We start from the raw sequence: 19,220 nt of genomic DNA on the forward strand, positions 1-19,220 counted from the left end.
TAGTGCTTTCTGTATGCTGTCAGGAAATCTTTGCCTATACCAAGGTGAAAATATTCTATCCTGTTTGCTGTCTTAGCTTTTACATTTAGATCTATAATCCAGGGTTAAGATACTCTTCCCCCCCCCCAAAATGGATAGCTACTCAACCTAACACCATTTATTGAAGAGTTCATCTTTTTCCTATTGCACTACAGTAACACATTTGTTATTAGTCAAGTAACCATAAATGTGTGCATTTCTAGACTTTGTTCTATTGATCTACTTGTGTACCTTTACACATTTATCACCCTATCTTAATTACTGTCACTTTATAGTAGTAAAAGAATTCAGGAACATAATTATTTCTCTCTGGATTATTTTGTTAGTAGTTGGCACTTTGCAATTCCATGTAAATTTCATAATCAGCTTGTCAATATATATTTTAAAGCTGCTGATTTTTATATTGGGTTACAGAGTCTATACATTAATTCAGGGAGAATTCATATTATTTATAAAAATTAAACCTTCCAGTCCATTAATTTATACACACACACACACAACACACACACACACACACACACACACACACACACACACACATACGCACACACAGGGTGCCAAAAACATGTATACACATTTTAAGAAAGGAAAAAACTGTGTTACAATTGTAATACTCAATATATACCAATAACCAAAGATGGATACAAGTCATGTGTATACATTTTTTGTCACCCCCAGTATATATGTCCCTGTATATTTAGGCATCCCTTAGTATCTCTTTTAGGTTTCAGTTTTTAGTGTAGAAATCTAGCATATCTGTCTTTAAATTACTCCCTAAGCATTTAATATTTTTGACATGATTAAAAATAATAATTATCAACATTTTATTTTCCAGTAGTTTGTTGTTTGTATGTAAAATACAACTGATTTTTAATATTGACTTTGTGTCCAATGCCCTTGCTAAATTCTCTAATTCCACTAGTTGGCTTGTAGATTCTTCTGGATTTTCAGTATTTATAATCTTGTCATTAACTAATAATGCCAGCTTTAGTGCTTCCTTTTCAGTCTTCATTTTTAAAATTTTATGCCTATTGCACTTGCATTGAGAACAATGTACAGTTGATTTCCTTGTCTGCTTGTCCTGATGTCACAGGGAAGGATTTCAAGATTTCATCTGATGTTTGCTGTAGGCTCTTTGTAGACATCCTTTATCACAGTAAAGAAGTTTCCTAATTTCCTAGAAGTTTTTATCATGAATGAGTATTACATGTTTCAAACACGTCTTCTTTTTTATTGAGATCATTTTTGTTATGTGATGTAAATTCACTGATTTGCAAATTTTAAAACCACCTGGACTTCTGAAAATAAACCCTAGTTGGTTGTGATCTATTAAAATAAATCTAGATGGTTATGTTCTATTATCCTTTTGCATATATCACTGGATACTATAATATATATTCAAATATTTATTTTATTTACATATTATTTACTATTTTTATTTATTTTATGATATATATATATATATACACACATATACACATACATTTTTTAATATGTATTTTAAGATGTGCATTCAGTGGTTTCAATGTAAAGAGTTTATGTGCCAGTTGAGAGGAAGGCATTGGTAATGCAGGATAGCAAGGGGAAGACTGCCAGAGTGAGGTCCTGAAGATGGTGAGATGGAGCTGATTCAGGGCACAGGTAGATGAGCTGGCCTTAGGTAGAAGAGGGAGGTGCTTCTTTCACTGTACTAGGAGGGAAGGCAGAGTATGCAAGTGTATATATTTGTGATTTGTTGGGCAGATGAAGTCATTCTTATGCCATTGCCTGTATGGTATATGAAGTTATCAGCTGAGAATGAGGAGTGGGCACAGTATATGAAACTCTGAGGGGAGAAGCTGCTAGGTGAATGAAAATTGAAATTAATAGAGAATTAGAATTATCTAAGTATCTGTTTGAGACTTGTGGTTATAAATCTCAGGAGAATCCAATCCACACTATTTTGTGTTTTACTCCTTAGAGTACACTTGATAGATGCTAGTTTGTTTTTGCTGCTGTTTTAAAGAACACAGGTGTGTTTAATCAGGTTTAGACTTTAATTGGGAAAGGTATCCTCACTATGACAAAGTTTGATGAATTGGAAAGTGCATTTTTCAGGAAGAAGACTCGAGAGGTGGATTCTTGGTGGGCACTTAAGGAAATCACACATACGTGAAATCACTCTTTAAGACAGTTAATATTTTTCAGGATTTACTACTTTTGAGGTGCTACACTAAAATATTACACACATTATCTCATATAGCTTATCTTTTTCTCAGATATCTTCATGTATCATAGGTCCTCTTATAAAGATGAGTGAGCTGAAGATGAGAGGTTTGATTCCTTGGCCAAACCACAAAACCAGAAAGTGATGTCAAGCCTGGATTCCAAATTCCACCCTCCAAAGTCTCTGAGACCCTCAGTGGTCACTTATTTTCACTTACATATGTATCATTACTTCCAAAATTCTAAAACCAAACTTTTGAAAACTAAATTCAATGGCAAAATCAATTTTTAAAATGTTTAAAGAGCCCTTTCAAATAAGTGGCTGATAAATAACAATGTTTTAACAAAACAAAATGACCGCTTGTAATTTAATATACTCCAGTTGGAGTAAAAAACATTATGTCTAATCCCGCTTCCTTGGGGGAGCGCCAAGTGCTGGATGTTAGAGAGAGATGGATAGAAGAACCCCATGAGATCAGAGCAGGGGCAGGAAAGATCAAAATACCTGAAGGTTTGACTAGAAACACTAGTCTGGTGAAGGAAAGTAGGGCGCATTCAAAATGGCGAGGCTCAGAGGAGGGCAACAGGGCAAAGTAAGAATCTCTAATTGGTAGCAGTGCCAGGAAGTCTTCTTCCTGCCCTCAAATGCTGAGACTGGGCTGGCAACTTGGTCAGTAAAGAAATAAATTTCCTTTATGGCTAGAGAGGCAGCAGGTACACAATACCCCGTGCCAGGTGAACATTTTGTCTCTGCACTTCATCCACTCTGGAGAAATGGCCAATCCAAATGGGTGACTCAGTACATCCTGGACGTCTCTCGGCCCAGTCCGGCCTGCCCGGCCACTCTCTGAGTCACAAGTGGCCATTTGCCATCCCATCAATGACCCAAGCTCATCCTGCTTAGATCGTCTCTCTCCCCTCAGTCTGCGAGTCTCATGAAGCACAAGCAGTGTTAATTTCTAAAATTTACTTTTTTGAACCCCCGAGAAGCACTGTGGGTAAGAAGAGTGTGATTTAATTGTTCCTTGTTATCCCCCGAGCTTGTTGTGTCTTGGCTTTTTCTTTTGTATGGGTAGCAAGATATTGTTATTTCCCCTGGCTTGTGGCTATCCCATTCCCTGAGGTAACCGTCTCATGAGATTATGTAGAAAACAATAATAGCCAAATTTTCCCCAGAGAGGCCTCATAAATAACATCTCCAGAGCCAGTACAGACGAGCTGACAGACTGCAAAATACCCTTCCAAGCTCTGTCCAGAAAAAGGTCAGGACATCAGGAAAATAGCCAGCAACCTGTGATGTGTGCTTTTTTAAAATACCACCCACAAGCTTTTTCACTGTGTAAATTGTGGACTTTTGTTCATTTTATTTGAGGCTCTAGTTTGTGGTTTGACTCAGGCAAGTATGTGTATTACTTTCTCTGAGGCCCTTCTGTTATTCTCCATCACAGTATCCTGCACTTGTTTCTCACAACCCATGTTATAACTACATGTTATAGCACATGTTATAACTACATTTGTTTGTGTACATATTTGTTTATCTGTTATAGACTATTAGCTTCAAGAAGAGGAAAACCATGTTCCTCGGTTTATTCCTTTATCCACAGTACCTCATACAAGTAAATCAATATACAATAAATACTTGTAAAATGACCATTGAATAAACAAGGGTTCATTATGGACCAAGCTGTATGCTGAGATGCTGATAGATACAGAGATGAGCAAAGCACAAATTCCCCCCATTGTTCAGTCAGGTGAGGAATTCAGGCCAAAAATATGTTGGTCACGATGCAATATAATACAATGCAACCATCTATATAGCTAGGTTTCTGGAGTGTTCCATAACAGAGAAATGGCTAGGTGTCATGGAAGTGCAGAGAGAGAAACACAGAGAGGTAGACTATAATCTGTGTTTGGCGAGAATAGGCCAGGAAAGACTAAAGCAGAGGGGAGATGAACTCAGACCAAGAGTGTTCGGGTACACAAAAGTTTTTTCTGCCTAAAATGTAGAGAAAAGTTTCTTCTGCCTAAAAAGGAAGTTTAAAAGATCATCTATCATAACTATTATATGGTAGTTCCCTCAAATCCATTCTACCCATTGCCAAAAAGGTATACATAAACTCTAATTTATCCATGTGTATGAATTTTAGATATGTGGGTGTTTCACTTGGACACACACACAAGATACACAAAAATGGATAAGATAATTTCTGTGTGTTTTCTTGAGGGCATTTAAGGTGTGTTTTATCCTTGGAGAATTGTATAAGGCTACTTAGGAGACAGAGAAAACGTACTATACAAGTTTCAAGTGTTCTTGCTGTAAGATTGGGCTTTTCTGAAGTTAAAACCTTCTGGGGGCCGGCCAAGTGGCGCGATGGTTAAGAACTGGCTTGAGACGCCAGAGGGCCCCGGTTTGGATCCCACATATGAGGGCCAGTGACACTGTCCTTTACAGCTAAGATGCTGAACAACAGCTCAACCTACAGCTGGGTTGCTGTGAGTTGGCGGCGTAGGCTGCAGCCCCTGCTGCAGTGGGTTGCCATGGGCTACCGTGTGTAGCCAGCAGCCAGCGTGAGCAGCCCTCAAGCCCCCGCGAGCGGCTGCCCAGAAGCTGGCGACTGATCTGCTCGCCCGGGAAGAGCGCAATGATGGTGCCAACTTGGGCCAGTGAAGCAATGTCCTCCACAACTAGACTGAAGAACAAAACGACAGCAACTTGTCTGTTCCCCTTCCCCCAATTCCCCAGCGCTGTTCCCATCCCCCCAATTCCCCAATAAAAATAAATAAATAAATAAATAAATAAATAAATAAAACCTTCTAGAACTTTGTCAACATACTCTAGAGAGAGAATGTGGGGAAACAGGCACTCTCATAGATTGCTGTTGAAAATCTAAAACGATGCTCCCTCTATGGAGATACACTGAGCAAGAACTACATATGCATTTACCTGTTGTTTTAACAGCTCTTTATCTTAGGGAACCCACTTCTCAATACACCAAAGTTAGACTGGACAGAGCACAAAAAAACATATGCATAAAGTTTTTCACAGTTACACCATCAGTGATAGCAAAAGACTGCAAAATCCTGAATGTCCTTCAATCAAGAACAGGTTTAGTATCATTATGAACTTATGATCTATTTATCTAGCTTACATTTATGTATGTATATGTACATTATACCTTTACTCATATCAAATATCTTTATTTCTATCTCTGTGCACTGAAAACAAACCTAGTAACAATAGTAACCAGATTGCGGCAAACACTTCTATCACTCAGATAGTCTGGAAGAAGAAATGTACAAGATAGCCAAAGTATCTTTTCATATCAGAAAGTCATAAAGTTATCAAAACCTACTAAGTTCATTTCAAAATAACATATGATCCAACTTATCCAACTAGCATCAACAAGGACAATAACATCAAACCTATGAATTATTATTTTTTTAAAAACTTTCTGATTCCTTTTGGAGGAGTCTAGGAATCCAACAAATCATTTTGAAAAGCGGCAAATAAAAGAAAGACATAAGCAATTGTTTCACCTTTCCTATAAAAACTGCACCTATGTGTTACCCAATAATTGATGAAAGCCATTTTTTCTTTATAAAAGTACTCCAGCTAAAAGGAGAAATGATAGAATTCAAATGTCACAACACCTAAGGAATTTTTGGATCTAGGCACTCTGATGATGAATGGCTGATAACACCATGAAAAGATAGACTTATTAATTACATACCTCCTGATCAAAGAACACACAATCATCTGTACAGTAGCCTTTCCACCAAAAAATCAAACCTGAATCTGAGCAAGCCTCAAGATTTGACCAATTTTCACAAAGTGGAACACATATTATAAAAAAGACACAGCATGAAAGCAATCACAAAATTCAGACTGTGGAAATGCTAGACACACAAGGAAAATGATTTGATGTTTTCAACACAAAATTACTAGGAATAAAAGAAGAGTTGGTCAGGGGATCGTGAATTAAAAAAAAATTTTAAGGTAAATTTAAGGAACAATCAGGGAAGTGTGACCCTTGAGTATTAGATGACATTTCTTAGTCTAGATAATTTATACAGATTAGAAGCTGACTTATCTGTGGTAGTTCCTTTCCTGATGAGACGACAAAAATTATTTTTATTCCTTTTTTGTTGAAATAAATTTGACACACAACGTTGTATGTCACTTAATCTCCCCAATAGCCCTAAGAGGCATGTGCCATTGGAGATGAGGAGGCTGAGGGCTTATATATAATAACTCACTCCAATTATAAAGATGTTAAAGGGCAGACCTGGGATTTGCACACACAAGCAGTCTGGCTTCAAGGCCAAGATTTTCACATTATGCTATGTGCCAATGCTTTGTGCTAATTACTTTACAAACATTATATCTAATGTTGCAACATGGTGCATGAAATTATTCCCAACGTACAGATAATCACTCTGAGTTTGTTTCCCTGAAGAGACTTGCTCTAAATTCACATGTGATTCTTAAACCCAGGCCTGTCTGAAGCCTGTGTGTTTTCCACTTGTATTTTCCTTAAGTGAATCAATCAATGCTTTTTTCCTCCAAAACCGAAGAGCTTTTAGAAGCAATAATTAATATGAGTCATGCATTTCCCTTGCTTTGCTAGATGGAGATATGAGAGCTGACCCTTGCTCAGGTCGAGTCTGAAGAGGATTTGGCACAACAGGTGCAGGAAGAGGCAGCGGGTTGCTCTCGTGTTGTCGTTTTTTTTACTGCAGCCCCTAGGGCGGCGGTTCTCAACCTTTCACAGGGGTCGCCTAAGACCATCGGAAAACACATATTTTCAATGGTCTTAGGAACCGAAACACCGCTCCTCTATCCATCTTCAGGCCCACATGCAGATACGCCCACATACGAGTACCCGGTGACCCCTGTGAAAGGGTCGTTCAACCCCCAAAGGGGTCGCGATCCACAGGTTGAGAACCACTGCCCTAGGGAGAAAGCTATTTTTCATCACAACCCAGTAGATATACTCACAGAGACAGACACACATTATATTCACACAGACAAAAGTTTCATAATCTTTAGCCTTACATGTTTTAATAGCATATATTCTATGTTATTCCATCTATTTTATTTGTTTGAAAAACAAGTGCTTGTCAGGGCCAGCCAAATTGATTTCACAATCCCTTAATGGGCTTTGAGCCACAATTTGAAAATCACTGCATTGGAGAATATTCTAGATCTCGTCCAAGGCTCAGATTCAGATTTATCTCAAGATGGCCTCCTTGAAACAGCTTCAAGTATTTAAGTGACTTATTAGAACTTATTTGGTAACCATGGCAATTTCTAAAGCTAGAACCTATGGAATGTATAAAAGACCCACCCAAAACTTGTGTTTTAACCTTGCTTTTCTCTTTTCTTTCTTTAAGTCATTTATTCATTTATTCTTTCTTTTTTACAACCATTTGTAGAGTATACATTTGAGACGGTGTACAGGCCCTGAGGAGTCGAGGATGAGTAAAAGCAAGCATGCATTCTGGTAGCATAGTGGGGATAAAAGCAGTTACTCCGAAAGCACACAGGAAAATATTTTCAAATTATGATCAAGTCTGTGAATCAGAATATGGCACTGTACATAACAGGGAGCCATGATTTAATCTAGAGCGAGAGAAACGATTCAGGGGCTGAGACTGAAAGACGAATAGGAAATAACCAGGCAGTGGACAGCACTGTGAGTGCAGGCGCAGGTCACACCACATCACAAGCTTCTAAAGCTGGAGGGGCGGCATGAGCTGCTAGTTGAGGAATGAAAGGAAAAGATAGTCAAGATAAGCCTGGGAAAGTAAACAGGGCCTGATCATACAGGGTCCTGTAGAGCATGGAAAAAGGTGAAAGGTTTTACAAGGCTGAGTAACATAAGACTCACATTTTACACATATAACTGTGGTGCGTAGACTGGATTGCAGCGGTCCCAGATTATACAGAGGGAGCTATAAATAGCCTATTGTAATGGTCTGGGTCAAAGGTGATGGAGTAGGGTGGGGCAGGGTGGTGGTCTTTTGTTACTTATTTCCCCTCCTACTGGACATACTTTCCAATGCATTTCATATGCACTGCGACCAGACTTGTTAATTGGAGCTGTCTACTAAGCAATCAATAAGCCACAATATAGCGTACCAAAAAAAACAAGTGATGGAAATGCAACCGTGAGTCTAAGTGATAAATGGCCGAGGTACAAAAAGCTCTTACTCTTTTAATTAAAAAAAAATCAGATTATGATATGAACGTGCATATTCTAGTTACCACCAAACTGTGTTATACCCACGTATTTTACTGGGTATAGTTCTGGAAAATAAAGTACTTATCTTCCCTCTGAGAGTCTAAGATCTGAGATAGAGGGTTTCAGATGTGATGTGCTGAAGAAGAAAGATGATTTTTAACAGCCAAACCTACCTCCACAATTAAATCAATTTATATTCATACTGGGCAAGGGGAGCATGTTGCTTCTTGCCTTGCCTTTTCTTTCTTTGATTAGTAATCCCCTGCGTGGTTGAACATTGTTGTTATCTTGCTAGGATGGACACCTTTTCCAACCTGTTCTTTCAATAAAAATAGCTTAACCCAAGTCCCAGTAAAAACGCTTGTTCATTCAGGGTGAGTTTAATAAAACCCTTGTGCCCCCTTAGAATTAGGTGGAGTCATGGGAGAGAGTCCTCTGGGCTGTCACAGGTTTCTGCCCTCCACCTGCCTCCTGTGGGGAGCTGAACTCAGCCACAGCTGCTCTGCATCGTAACCCAGTCTATGTAGGTCGTTTCCATTGGCATCTAGATATGTTTAGAGTCAGCACTCTCTTCTCCCACCCAATCCTCACCCACCACACCATCCCTACCCCATCTGCTGGCCATCCCAAAAGACCTTGCTACATCCCATGAGCAATCATGTTTCGGTTATAATAGCTGAGAGGCGCCTAATGTGCAACAGGTCCCAGGCATGACTACATAGTAATTAGCATCTTGTTGCTTGCCGAAAGCCCTCTAAAACACAATGAATATACTTTGTAGTGGTGCAGTTGGAAGGACTGCGAACCCAATAGTCCAGGTATAGGCACCGTCCCTGACGCCCATTCAACCTATGGCAGAGACGACTGTTACTGCATCAACATGCATATCATTTCCAAAAAGGCAATAATACCAAAGATGCCTTTCTCAGATTTTTACAAAGCACTTCCTGTCTTCTGTCTGAATTCCAAGAGCTTAACTGCTGCCATCTTCTGTGTGACTCAGTCTTAAGTGGTAAACGCTATTTTACTTAGTGAACAAGGAGACATCAAGGACAGTTAGTCTTCATTAGAATGTTACTGCCTCAGATTAAGGCTTCATGGAATTTCTTGTTCTTTTGCTTGGAAGTCCCCTCCCTGTCCTTTAGCACAGTGATCACTATAAAGAAGAAAATGTACCAAGTGCAGTTCTCCTATTACTGATCTACATTTGTTTCCTAAGCAAAGAATTTGTCACTAGGAATTGGTGTGCATCCCTGGCCACTGCTTACAGGCACTTCATTCTTGAATTCAAGTAAAACTCTGAAATGTGATCTCAGTGACATGATATCAAAAGAAACATGTCAAAACAGCGTTGATACGGAGAGCTCTGTTGTGACTAGAAGTCACGTCTCTGCTTGGAGGGAAGCAAAGCAAATCCAAGCAGCAGAAATGCATTTTTTACAGGAGGCTCTTTGCAAGCAGCAGAAGCCACTTCTGCTCTCCTGGGGCGCCTTTCCTCTTCCGGTCCCTCCGCCCCATGCTCCTTCAAGTGTGAAGCCCATGTCTGATCGTTCATTCAGCTTTTGCGATGTCTCCCTGACACCTGCAGACTCTGAATGAGCTCCTCTCATGGGCTCTGCCCTCTGCCTTCCTCTCCAGGCTCAAGCGTCCCTGTTCTATCTGTTGGTCCACCAAACCCAAACTGTTTCCTTTCCACACTCACACTCTGTTCTTTTCCATGTCTATGCTGAACACGTGCTATGTTCTCTCTCAAATCTGACTTTTGGATCTGTAGAACCCTTGAGTTCAACGATTAAACTTCACTGGGCCTTGATTTCCTCATTCGTAAAGTGGGAGCAGAAGAGCAGCATTGTGGGGTGACGCGGGTAACACTGTGTGTACGCTGCTCCAAAGGCTGTCCCAGGGAAGGCGCTCGGCAGAAACATCTAGTATTAGCTTTATTTTTTTACTTATTATTGTCACCATCCTTCAAAATTGAGATCAGGTTTCTGCTGAGAAGCTTTCCCTTACCGCCCCATCCCAAAGACTGAGTGAATTACTTCCTTGTGCTGTGCACTTTTTCTTTATTGCCCCTTTTGTATCTTTTTCTTATCATTAAGGTGATACATGATTTGTCATAATGTTGCCGGGCAATGAAGTTGTTAGCATAGAAAAATGGGCATATTATGGCTCAAGGAGGTCTCGTAATTCGTATTTTATGGACACCTCCTGCAACAACGTGGAGAGGATCTGATCGTTAATAAGTGAATAAATGGGGTTTGCTTCATTTCTCAGGCTGTAGAGCTCTCAGGTAACAGTTAATGAGTACTTGCTATATGCTGGGCATGACTTAGGTATTATACTTTATTCTTTACTCAAATGTGGTAGATATCCTTACCATTCCCACCTTATACATGTGGAAACTGAGGGCTATAGGGTCGTAGAGCTAGTGATAGACTATCTACTCCCAAAGCTTGACGTCTCAGCTCACCAAGTCTTTGTTGTGGTCTGTAGGGTATCCTTTGCCTCTAGGACTCTCTGGTGTGTGAATGAATTATATACATGTCCATGTCTAATTGTGTTCCAGGTACTCATTCCAAGATGAGGAAGACATGTTCATGGTGGTGGACCTCCTGCTGGGCGGGGACCTGCGTTATCACCTGCAACAAAACGTCCGCTTCCAGGAAGACACTGTGAAGCTCTTCATCTGTGAGCTGGCCATGGCCCTGGACTACCTGCAGAGCCAGCGCATCATTCACAGGTCGGTCAAGTCCAAGGGCACAGCCTTGGATTGAGTGCACAGGACAGAATTCACAGCCTGCTGCTTTCAACAGGTCCTTGTTGAACATAATATTTAATCCTCACCTAGTTCTCACAACAGCCCCTTAAGGGAAGATTATTGTCCTTATTTTGCAGATAAAAAAACAAAAAACAAAAAACTAAGCACACTGTACCCAAGATTACAATTAGTTAAGAACAAGACCATAATCAATGAAGATTGGTGCTATCTTATCACTAAGCCTAAAGAGGAGAAAAGGTGACATATAGGAACTTAATGAATATTAAATGAATTAATTCAACTAGAAATGAAGGATGTTGATAAAGGGAAAAAAATGGAGTGGTAAGGATGAAAACTGGGAGAAAGCTTGAGTCCTAACACCTGCCTGTCATCCCCCTATATCAAGTTCCTGCTGTGTGTGCTACAGATACAAGTCAGCAAAAGCAACATGGCTCCTTCACTTGGAGCATGTGTGTTAGATACAGACAGGCAAATACAGTTGAGCTTTGAACAATGTGGGAATTAGGAGCATTGATCTCTCTCCCACTCAGTTGAAAATCCACATATAACTTTTGACTCCCCAGAAACAACTACAATTGCTCCTCGGTATCTTCAGGGGATGGTCCCAGGACCCGCGCAGATACTAAAATCCATGGGTTCGCAAATCTCTTATATAAAACGGCACAGAACAATTCATAGAGTCAGCTCTCTACATCCAGGATCCCCAACCATGGATCGAAAATACTGTTTGCAAAACATGGTTGATTGAATCTGCAAATGCCAAACCCAGAGATGCTGAAGGCTGACTGTGTGTTGACTGAGAAAAATCCATGTATTAAGTGGACCTGCACAGTTGTTTAAGGGTCACCTATAACACAAGTAGCTATAAACCCAAACAGACAATAGAGAGGAAAAGATCATATGCTACATTTGTAAAGAAGCTGGTAGCTTTAATGATGATTTCCTACAGGGTATCTCACTTGGTCTTTGAGATAAGTGAACAGAGCAGATGTAGCTAGACCAATATTAAATATGAAAAAACTATGACTAGGATACATTGAATTATCATCCAGGTTATTTATAAGAATTTTGAACCTAATAACCATCAAATCAACTACTATTTACTGATGACTTATTACATGCCAGATGCTGCTAAGTACTTTCATGTTATTAAATTCTCAAAACCCAAAACTCCCCATTTCACTATAGTATCTCCTATCACTATACAAATGAGAAATCTGTGGCTCAAAGATTTGCCAAGGGCAGCTCACAAATGGCGTTGCCAGGATTTAAGCCTAGTTATCGCTGATCCTAGAGTCAGAGTTCCGTCTACTGCCCCAACTTGCATTGGGACATGTGAAATATATACATTAATGATACATCATTAAATGAAAAATCAACATATGTGACTGCCGCTGTCATCTCTAATCCTCAAAGAATTTGCTGAGTTTTTAAGTACAATTATGTCTCATTTAGTAAAAATTTGGCTAGATAAAATGTTTGCCTGCCACTGGTTGACATTTATGTGGAATTTATCTGGATTACTGCAGAGCCTGTGGAAGATGATATAGCATCATAATTTATAGATTCTCTATGCAGGCAACATGGACCAATCTCTCTCTCTCTCTCTCTGTCTCTCTCTCTCTCTCTCTGGCCTTGGCTCTGTACACTTACAAAGCTATTATTTAATTTCCTGTCTTTGGAAAGGCATGTTTGTATTGGAAATGTGCTCTTCAGGCAACAGATAAATGGAAAGTACTCGGAGATCAGTGAATCATGATGCAGCATCTCAGAAGTAAATTTACACACCTGGTGTTTTGTCAATAACTAGAAATCCTGTTCACAAACATCCTTTCCCTCACACTGGCTCCCATACTGGTTTCTGGTCTCCCACGGTCCTTTCTGAGGAGAACTTTTCATAAGTGTAGCCTACAGAGTCCCTCTCAGAGCCGAACTGCCACCCCGCAGTCTGTCTTGGTTGCTGACATATTAGAGCTCAGAAAGGAGACAGGAACCATGGGAAATCGGCACTGCCTTTTAACCTTGTTGCTCTGTTCGAATCTGGGTTCTGTGTCTTCTGTCTCTGGGCTTCACTTGCCCTGTCGTCACAAGTCAAGATGCTCTGAGCATTTTTATGGTGTGCTTAGAACTGTGTTCCAAAAGTAGTTCAGGAGGAAAAACAAAAGAAAACAAAACAGGAAACCTGATACAATCAGTACCCTCAAGGAGCTTACTAATACCAAATATTGTTCTGTCCTTCTCTCCCTCACTCTTCATAGCTCCTGTCATCATATTGTCACTTTAATAAGCCAAGGATTAACTTTCTGTCCCTTGCCCTTTATATGCCCACAATTGTGACTTCGTGCCTGTCTTCCGAAGGGCCTCTTTATTCTGAAGTGTCCCCTCACCGTGACAAATGACTGGAAGGCAAACTCAGTGACGTTTTGAACACTGTGTTAAAATGACATCCTCTTCGGACCAAAAAACAGTTCAGGTTTATTTCTGTTGCCTACAAGTCCATCCCCTTGCCCATGTGCTGTATTCTGTAGGCAGTCGTGGCATCTTGTACCTTTTCTGATAAGTTGTGACATTTTTGGTGTGTACCTCCTTAATGTTGCTCTTCTCTACTGAATTGTAAACTCCATGAGTTAGGGCCATGTGTATTTTTGCTTTTTAACAAATAGTCAGTGTGCAGCAAAAATGTGAAGGAATGAATACTGCCTGAACCACATGAATGGCTGATTGACTAGAAGCCTGCGCTTGCAAATAACAAAGACAAGATTAAAATATAGGGCATTAAAGCCCAAAATGTTAGACCTACGCATTGGGTAACCATATAATTCATCATCCAAACCAGCATGCTCCTGAGAATAAAGGAGTTGCTGTTAGTAATTATGCTGGGACAATAGGCAAACCTCAAAAATGTTCTGGGGAAATCAGGATGTATATCAACATGACTAACGCGTTCCAAGACAGTGGCGTCCAAATACACAGTTTAATTGCGAGAGAGCTCTAATACCCAGATTTCTGCTCTCAGAGCACCAGACAGCAATTTCAAGTGGTGTCAATGTGAACTGGTGTCAAACGTCTTAAAAAAACATGTCCATGGTAAAATAAGCAGTATTTTTCTAAGTCTCTTTGTCTAAGGCATTTAAGGGACAAAGATGGTGACACTCTGAGGGTGGGGCTCATGGGTCAGAGCATGAAAAACAATACAGAAGAAGACATGGAGGCTTCTGAGTAATTCTCTTTCTTCAAAAGAATCAGCAAATTCATGTTGTATTTGACTGAATCTAAGATAGCAAAACATCTCTCAGCTACTCAGAAGACTGGCTTGTAAGACACATCCTGAGATCAAAGATATTGAAGTGTGGCTGAAGAAGAACTGACCAAATGCAGTAGGTTCCCCAGACAAGGAAAGACCCTCTGGGTAAAACTGCAGTTATCAAGTCTGTGACTTCCTAAATTCAAAGTGGAAACATTTTTGCCTCTGGACCTGGTAGAACTTTCAAAATGATCCACAGCAGTCAGCCAAGATGTGTGAAGCAGGAGGCTGCAGTTTACTGAGGGTTTCCTGGACACCAGGCGCTCTGCTAAGACACTGTTGTCAATTACCTCATGCAGTCTGCCCACAGCTCCAGGAGGCTGATGGTGTCATTGTCCCACTTTACAGTTGATGGAAGTCTAGTTCAGAAAGGAATTTAGCTAAGAATTAGGTGAGGCATCCCTTGAAGGAAAGGCAGAGCTCTTAGCCACTCTCCACCTTACGGATATTTACTGATCACAGTCCGAAGCCCAGAGGAGGGCGTGGTTTGCATGGCATGACCCCCTGTCTTCAGGCTCCCACAGTCTCGCTGCACTGGTGAAGACGGTATGCCTGGAACCAACAAATGACAGAATGGCCTAAAACTAGAAGCTAAATTGCATGAGAAAGACCAAAATACTTCAGAGAAGGTGCTTTCGGGTAACAAAACGAAGTTTCTTAAGAGCTCAGAGGGTTTAAAAAGGACTTTAATAGCCAAAGCAGGAAGGAGAGTCCAGTCCTTGGAGCTAAATGAGTGAAAGTACTCATTTGTCTCGCTGTGATGACATTGAATGGGCTGTTTTAATATTAATGTTTTTGTTTGCAATCACTTTCCTGCCAGCAACATCTAGCCTAGTTATTTTTTAAGCACCATAGGTCCTGTTTCTGCCATACATTCCAAGTGAGACATAAATGTTTTTGTTTAATTTTGTTTGTGGATTTTTTTTTATCCATAGATATGAAATTTTTTCTGTACTTTCCTAAATATGTAGAATATTTAGCAAATTTTCCTCAATTTTAGAATCTTTCTTTTTCTATATACTTGTGAAAGACACAGGATTTCAGAATAACCATTAATTTTGAATTATACAGCTAGACACTTTCCTTGTTAGTTAAGAAGTCAAACATTTCTCTATGAGTACAGCTTCATAATCAGCTTTAGTTTCCAAATTATGGCCAGTTTCTTTTTCAATATTCCCCTTTCCTTACATGCAATCAGTGAATAAAGATTTTAAAATGTGGACAAAGTGATTAATTGCTTTTTTTTTCTTTTTCTTAAGCTGAGCCATGCTGCTACCTGTTGGCAGCTAAGCGGCTGCTCAGCTCGGGCTGGACTTGAACCGCTATTGCTCAGAGCTCAAACTCTTGAGCGTAATTGCTTTTTTTAAAGAAAAGTAAGAAAAATGAAACCTCTTACAATCCTTCCTGTGGGGTAGTACTATTTTATTTGTGGATTGCCACAGTTTCTTCAGTGAATAATGTGATGCAAAGTAATTGTTACAGTCCAAAGACAGTTTGTATTCTCCCTTGTGGGATGTTAAAGAAGATTCAATTATGAATTTAAGTTACTGAGAAGAATTCTACAGGACAGTTAAAGAGTAAGCCAACCGAGTGGCGTGTTGGTTAAGAGCTGGCTTGGGACGCCAGCTCTGAGCAGCAGAGCTCCAGTTCGGATCCCGCATTAGGACCAGTGATGCTGCGCCCTCTACAGTTAAGATGGTGAACAACAGCTCGACCTGGAGCTGGGCTGCTGTGAGTCACCTGCGATGGCGTAGGCTGCAGTGGACTGCCATAAGCTACCGTGAGTGGCTGGCAGCCAGCATGAGCGGCCAGCAGCCGCCGTGAGCAGCCGTCCAGTGGCCGGCGACCGATCTGCCTCACCCGGGAAGAGTGCAATGATCACAATACAAACATGGGCCAGTGAAGCACCGTCCTCCACAACTAGACTGAAGAACAAAAGGACAGCAACTTGTCTGTTCCCCTCCCTGAATTCCCCAATAAAATCTTTAAAAAAAAAAGAGTAAGCCATCTTGGCTCAAAATATCAGTTGGGAGGATGTTTCATTTTTCCTTCCTTTTTCTAAGAATTACTCCTACGCTAATGAAGTTATAACTCACTGCTTTTAAATTCCTATAGGAAGGAGATAAAAATCTAATTAGGCAATTTGTGTAAATAAATGCAGTATAACAAAAAGAGTTACAAAAATTCCATCTGTAGTTGATCACAGATACATTGAAGTAAGAATAAAAGAAAATGTATGGATTGTCAAAAACAGACAGGGTGGTATTTTTATTCATCATCTTTGTCTTCTTTGCTATAATACTAGGATGCCCAGGTTCATCTCAGAGCCTCTGTAAGATGCTCATAGGAATTAGTCTGCACACATGCCCTCTTGGACTGCAATGACTACTTGTGAGAAGTTCCCATCATTCTTCTAGAAATCGGCATCTTGACAGTGAAGAGGAATAACATTTGTATCATAAACATTCATTCAAAAACTGATTTTTAAGCATGTTTGCCAGACAATGCTGTCAGTGCTGACCTCCAATGGTGAAAGGACAGATGACTCCCCTTCATCTAGAGTTGGTAATACTCCAATGTGAAAGGGAGTCAAGTAAACACTTAAAACTCATATCAGGAAGGTGTTAAATTCTGTGGCATGTACTGTAAAGAAAATAAGCAGTTATGTGTATATCCTGAGCTATGTGCAATATGCACACTCTTCACAACAGTCATGAACATACTTTTAATTATAGCCCTTGGATCGCAATGTTCTTCATAAAATTCCCTCCCTCCTAAACTGAAGCCATTATGGGAAGAGACGACACATCCCTCATGTTTGAATCCCCAGTACGTAATCTAACCCACAGTGGTTGCTGAATAAATCAATGACTGAAGAAATCTGTAAGGACCGTATTACAAGTGGGGATTATACAAGACATGAACATCAGGAGCTGGGGTCGCCATAAAGCCTGTCCACCATACTTCCTCTAAAGAAGTTGTACTATGCCAGGATCTGGCACCAGTTTCCTCTATGACCTTCAATGTAGCCTTGAACTTCCCTGTCAAGGAAGAAGTGAGGAAGTGTGACCGAATGATCAGGAATGTTTCAAACCTAAGTGCCTAAGGTGATTTCTTCTCAGCCCTGGTAGGATCTCATTGCTCTCTACCACACATCCAATTCTCCCCAAGAAGGCTGCATGACAGAAATGAGCGGTCGAAATAGCATGTGTCAGAGGTGTGAGAAACAGCTCTTAGCACATTCACTAATCAAGGTCTTATTTGCAATCAGTTGTGAACCGAAATGATTTGGTTTAACCAAGGTCTGTAGTTTGTTACAGGCAGAGATCTTCCAGGCTGAGATTTCACCTTTTAGTTTGACTCACACACCCTGTAGTATCTAGGAAGTCACATTTTGTTTTTGTTTGTTTTTTTCCTGAGATAATCCATAGGCAAAAATAAGATCTTTCTGCAGCTAATCATTTTAGTCAATGAACACTGAGTGACAAATGAGCCCCTTATGAATGAATTTGCCAACACAGAGGCCCCCCGGCTTTCTGAAACCCCGTGGGAATGAGTCATCTTGAAAGATGTTTTTCTAATTCCTGAAGGTGTTTATTTCTTTCTGCTCACCAACATTTTAGCCATTTAATTTCTACTACAAAGTATATATATCATTTTCTTAATGAGTTAAAGAGAGCTATCACTTATTATGCAAATAACAAGAACAAGCACTGTAGTATTAGCATTTTGCACACACTGCTTTTTTTGATAGTCGACAATACCATTAAGCGACTTGACCAGCAGTGTACAGTTAGGATACTAAGGCCAGATACAAACATAGGATCATCTGGTTCAAAGACCATCTATCTCTTCATATTAGGTCCCCTTAGTTTCACTTTTAGACATCCTCAAGGTCAGATGAGCTATTTAGTGCTGTTTACCCAACAGCAACAAACGTTAGTTTAGATACATAGTTTTAGTTGGTGTTATGGGTTAAATTGTGTCCCAGCCGAAAAAAGATACATTGATGTCTTAACCCCCACTATCTCAGAATGTGACCTTATTAGGAAATAAGGTCTTTACAGAGGTAATCAAATAAACCTTAGTTCATTAAGCTTCCAATCCAATGTAACTGGTGTCCTTATTAAAAGAGGATATCTGAACACAGAGATGGACATACAAGTACTCAGAGGGAAGCTGATGTGAAGAGACACAGGAGGAACTCCATGTGAACATAGAGGGTTGGGAAGAAGCCAAGGATTGCCTAACCAACCAATAGAAGCTAGGAAAAAAGGGAGAATCCCCACCTACAGGTTACAGGGGAGCAGGTCCCTGCTGATACTGTGATTTTGGACTTCTAGCCTCCAGAACTGTGGGACAATATATTTCTGGAGTTGCTGTATTTTTTAAGTCACTGGGTTTGTGGTACTTTGTTATAGCAGCCCAAGTAAACTAATACGGTATGTTTTTATAGTTTTCTTATCCGCTAAGATATCCATCCACCTCCCCTTCTCTAGCGAGTGCTGCTCAGAGCAGCTTCTGTCCTTCACTCCGAATATACTGCTTTATTATGGGATGGAAGACTGCCCAACGAAACTTGTTATAATTGTTTGCAAAATGATGGTTAACGCTAGAGAATATTCAGCAAGTCGAGTCCATTAGCTTT

The 19,220-nt window shown here is 40.1% G+C and overlaps 1 protein-coding gene across 2 annotated transcripts in view; it reads left to right on the plus strand.

Annotated features, from left to right (window-relative positions):
* The window catches only part of STK32A (serine/threonine kinase 32A), a 94,464-nt gene that overhangs the window by 34,145 nt on the left and 41,099 nt on the right, over nucleotides 1–19,220 (plus strand). For both annotated transcript variants that reach the window (XM_019661033.1, XM_019661027.1), the window contains exon 5: nucleotides 11,056–11,229. In XM_019661033.1, the coding sequence (XP_019516578.1) occupies nucleotides 11,056–11,229 (174 nt within the window). The remainder of the gene's footprint in view (nucleotides 1–11,055; nucleotides 11,230–19,220) is intronic.

This window comes from Hipposideros armiger, unplaced genomic scaffold, assembly GCF_001890085.2.
Source record: "Hipposideros armiger isolate ML-2016 unplaced genomic scaffold, ASM189008v1 scaffold_11, whole genome shotgun sequence".
Classification (NCBI taxonomy): Eukaryota; Metazoa; Chordata; class Mammalia; order Chiroptera; family Hipposideridae; genus Hipposideros; species Hipposideros armiger.